General features: G+C 40.1%; 1 protein-coding gene across 1 annotated transcript in view; it reads left to right on the top strand.

Annotated features, from left to right (window-relative positions):
- The first annotated feature begins 6 nt into the window (after nt 1-6).
- slc18b1 (solute carrier family 18 member B1) overlaps nt 7-3169 on the top strand; it is a 7111-nt gene continuing 3948 nt past the window's right edge. Inside the window, exons 1-8 of the mRNA XM_013911738.1 lie at nt 7-60; nt 597-692; nt 796-869; nt 1828-1975; nt 2138-2294; nt 2417-2553; nt 2646-2747; nt 2835-2926. Coding sequence (XP_013767192.1) covers nt 19-60; nt 597-692; nt 796-869; nt 1828-1975; nt 2138-2294; nt 2417-2553; nt 2646-2747; nt 2835-2926 — 848 coding nt within the window. The 5' untranslated portion in view covers nt 7-18. The remainder of the gene's footprint in view (nt 61-596; nt 693-795; nt 870-1827; nt 1976-2137; nt 2295-2416; nt 2554-2645; nt 2748-2834; nt 2927-3169) is intronic.

The raw sequence follows: 3169 nt of genomic DNA, 5'->3' as shown, positions 1-3169 counted from the left end.
TCTGTCAACTTTGGCTCTATGATTTGCTACTCAATATTGGGCCCATTTTTTCCCACCGAGGTAAGCTCAAGGAAGCCAGCATCATAGGGTACAAATCACATGTTACAGCACAAGAGGTTAAAGGTTCAAGATAATAAAAACTTTAAAAAACTTAGCTTATGAATGCAGCTTTTGACTGAAGAAATAAAACACGTTCTCTCATACATGCAAGTCATATATCTGCAAACAAATCTTTTCTAGCCAGAGGAAACTGGGAACAAGCATCTCCTTCTACTAAAATGTATTTGTGCTCCCATGTAGTTGTACAGTTCACAGGTTAGACTATTGTTCACCTTAAGAACTCAGTAATGTCTTCTGAAGGCAATGAATGAGTAGTCATACGCTACCAACAGACATCCTCCCTGAAGGCCAGTGAAGACTGGCTCTTTTGTAATCAGCCGTTCAACTTAAGGTCTGTCATGAGCTAGAAATGCAAATGTTGGAAAAGAGTGGCACAGCAAGCTGGCTAGTTAAAAAGACATTATATTATCCTTGTTGTTTTTGTTGCTGTTATGTAAATCCCCTAACTTTATCTGTTGTCCTGTTTTAATATTTAGGCAGTGAAGAAAGGAGCCAGTCAGACTGTAGTTGGTCTCATATTTGGGTGTTATGCTGTCTCCAATTTAATTAGTTCATTGATACTGGGAAAATATGTAAGTATACACTTTAACTTCATGCCATATGCATGGCAATTTGCAGCACAGGTGTAACCAAAGAGTCTGTAACAGTGCAACTGACCCATTCTTTGTGTATCAGATTGTCCAGATTGGTGCAAAGTTCATGCTTATTGCAGGACTTTTTGTATCATCGTGCTGCACTATTATATTTGGGTAAGTGATCTGTGTTTCGTGTTAACTATGATAATGATAAAATTGGAAAAAATCCAGAATCTCATTGTGACAAAAGGACTCAACAACTCCAAGGATCATGCTGATGTTCTGTCACTTTATTTGTCTTACACACACCTTTTCAGTGTGCTTTTGGAGTTCGCTTTTCAGCATGACTCAGCGAGTTGCTGCTGCTGCTTCTGCTCTCCGACTCTCCACACAGCGTGCTGCTTAAATAGGGGAGGCATGATTAAACAGTGGTTACCAGCTGTCAGCCATCCTCCCCTGGCACTGCCTCCTGAACCTGCTGCTCTATCCCTCTTCAGTAGCCGAAAAACAAACAACACCCCCGCCACACTCCCACAAATTTCCTGAAAATACCAAACTAACAATGAATTTATTCATGTAAAAAATAATGTTTTGTGCTAAATAAACAAAATTAAAACAGCTGTGTAGCAGGCGGATTGTGGAAACAAATACAAAACTTGGGAAGTAAGGCGTAAACTCAAAATATAGCTTTAATGTTGCCCACTCATAAGGACACAAAAGGTTCAAGATAAACCATGACAGAAAATATAACAAAGTTCACGGGGAAAGATGATACGACAACACAGAAAGAATAAGACAAGAAAGACAAGACTGGAGGAACAGAATCAAAAGGAGATGAATGAACTTGGAGAACTGAAGGTATATAAAAAAGGAACTTATATGAAGCGTCAGGACATAAACAGGACACATAAAAACAAAAAAATCACAATGTGAATAGAAAGCTAGATTCCATGAATACAGAACCCTAATCCAAACATAACCCATAATACAAAACGAGAAAGAACCCCTCTGGGGCCAAGGCCCAGAGACCATGGCACAATCACCTTTGTTTCAGCTCCCACGCAGTTCCTCTGAGCTTCTTTATTTCATCTGCATTTCCTTTAATCTTGGCTGGCTCTTGTCTTCTTTGCAGATTTCTTGATCGGGCTCCTGCAGGACCTATATTCATCAGTCTGTGCTTTGTTGTGAGGTCGCTTGATGCTGTCGGCTTTGGCGCTGCTACAATGTCTGCTTTCGCCATCACAGCACAAATATTCCCAAACAATGTGGCAACTGTTCTGGTGAGGGTGGACAAACTTGTCAGACTGGCATGCTGTTTAGACATTAGAATCACGAGAAAACAGAAACTATAGGTTTAAGTTGTTATGTATCTCCAGAAAACAACTGGCTCTTGGCTATGATGTAAGAAATTCCCACAGTAATCTGGGTCACTACTGTTTTAGGGTATTTTGGAGATTTTTGCAGGACTCGGCCTTATCCTGGGACCACCACTGGGAGGGTGGCTCTACCAGACTTTTGGATACAATGTCCCTTTTTTAAGTCTTGGATGCTTGCTGTTGATTATGGTTCCTTTCAACATTTACGTCCTGCCGTCCATTGGTATGTAACACTTGAGATTTAGGTGTATTGTTTGGGTTTATTATTTAAAAATTGCCATTTTGTGTTTTTTCATTTTTCTCACATTATAACTGAGCTGTAATTTTGTGCTTCCCTCCTCTCAGAGGCAGTCCCATCGAAGGATTCATTCTTTCGACTACTCACCCACGTGAAAACAATCCTGGTTTGCTACGTGGTATTCACTCTCAGTGCAGGTGTGGGCTTTTTGGATGCCACTTTGTCACTGTTTGCTATTAACAGGGTAAGGATATCCTTTATGATAAAGTCAGCTTACGTTTCCTAGAGTTTTTGTGCATTCCTTGAACAACTTTTTTTCCTATCCATCATCCTTAGTTTGGTCTCTCAAATGGCTACGTGGGACTAATAATGCTTGGTTTGCCTTTAGTGTATATTCTGGCATCACCGCTGATGGGGTATTTCACAGATAAATATCCTGTATGTATCCAAGAAATCAAAATCATTAAATGTGTATAATTATCTTTTTTCTTTTCTTTTTAAATAAAATTTGATCTTGTGCACCAGGCCACTAGGAACGCTCTCTTGGTGACAGGCGGCATCGCTGCTACAATTGGCTTCTGTCTTCTTGGTCCCGCCCCTTTTCTTCACATCCAGAGGTTAGTGTGGGATTCAGGTAAAACTAACACTTCTGTATTTTAAAATGATGGACATTTTAAGAAATATGTCTATCCCCCTGTTAGGGAAAATATTCTAAAACACTTCTTCAGTAAAGACTCAGAGAAGAGAAACACACAGAACTTCTTGCTAGCAAGGGCAGCTCCCTACTGAGAGACTCGCACTAAGAAACTGCCCCAATCTTTATTTATACTTCAGTAGGTGTGTGTGTGTGTGTGTGTGTG

Source organism: Pundamilia nyererei, unplaced genomic scaffold (genome assembly GCF_000239375.1).
Source record: "Pundamilia nyererei isolate P.nyererei 1_Seehausen unplaced genomic scaffold, PunNye1.0 scaffold00070, whole genome shotgun sequence".
In the NCBI taxonomy this organism is placed as follows: Eukaryota; Metazoa; Chordata; class Actinopteri; order Cichliformes; family Cichlidae; genus Pundamilia; species Pundamilia nyererei.
This window is presented reverse-complemented; position numbering and strand designations above follow the sequence as displayed.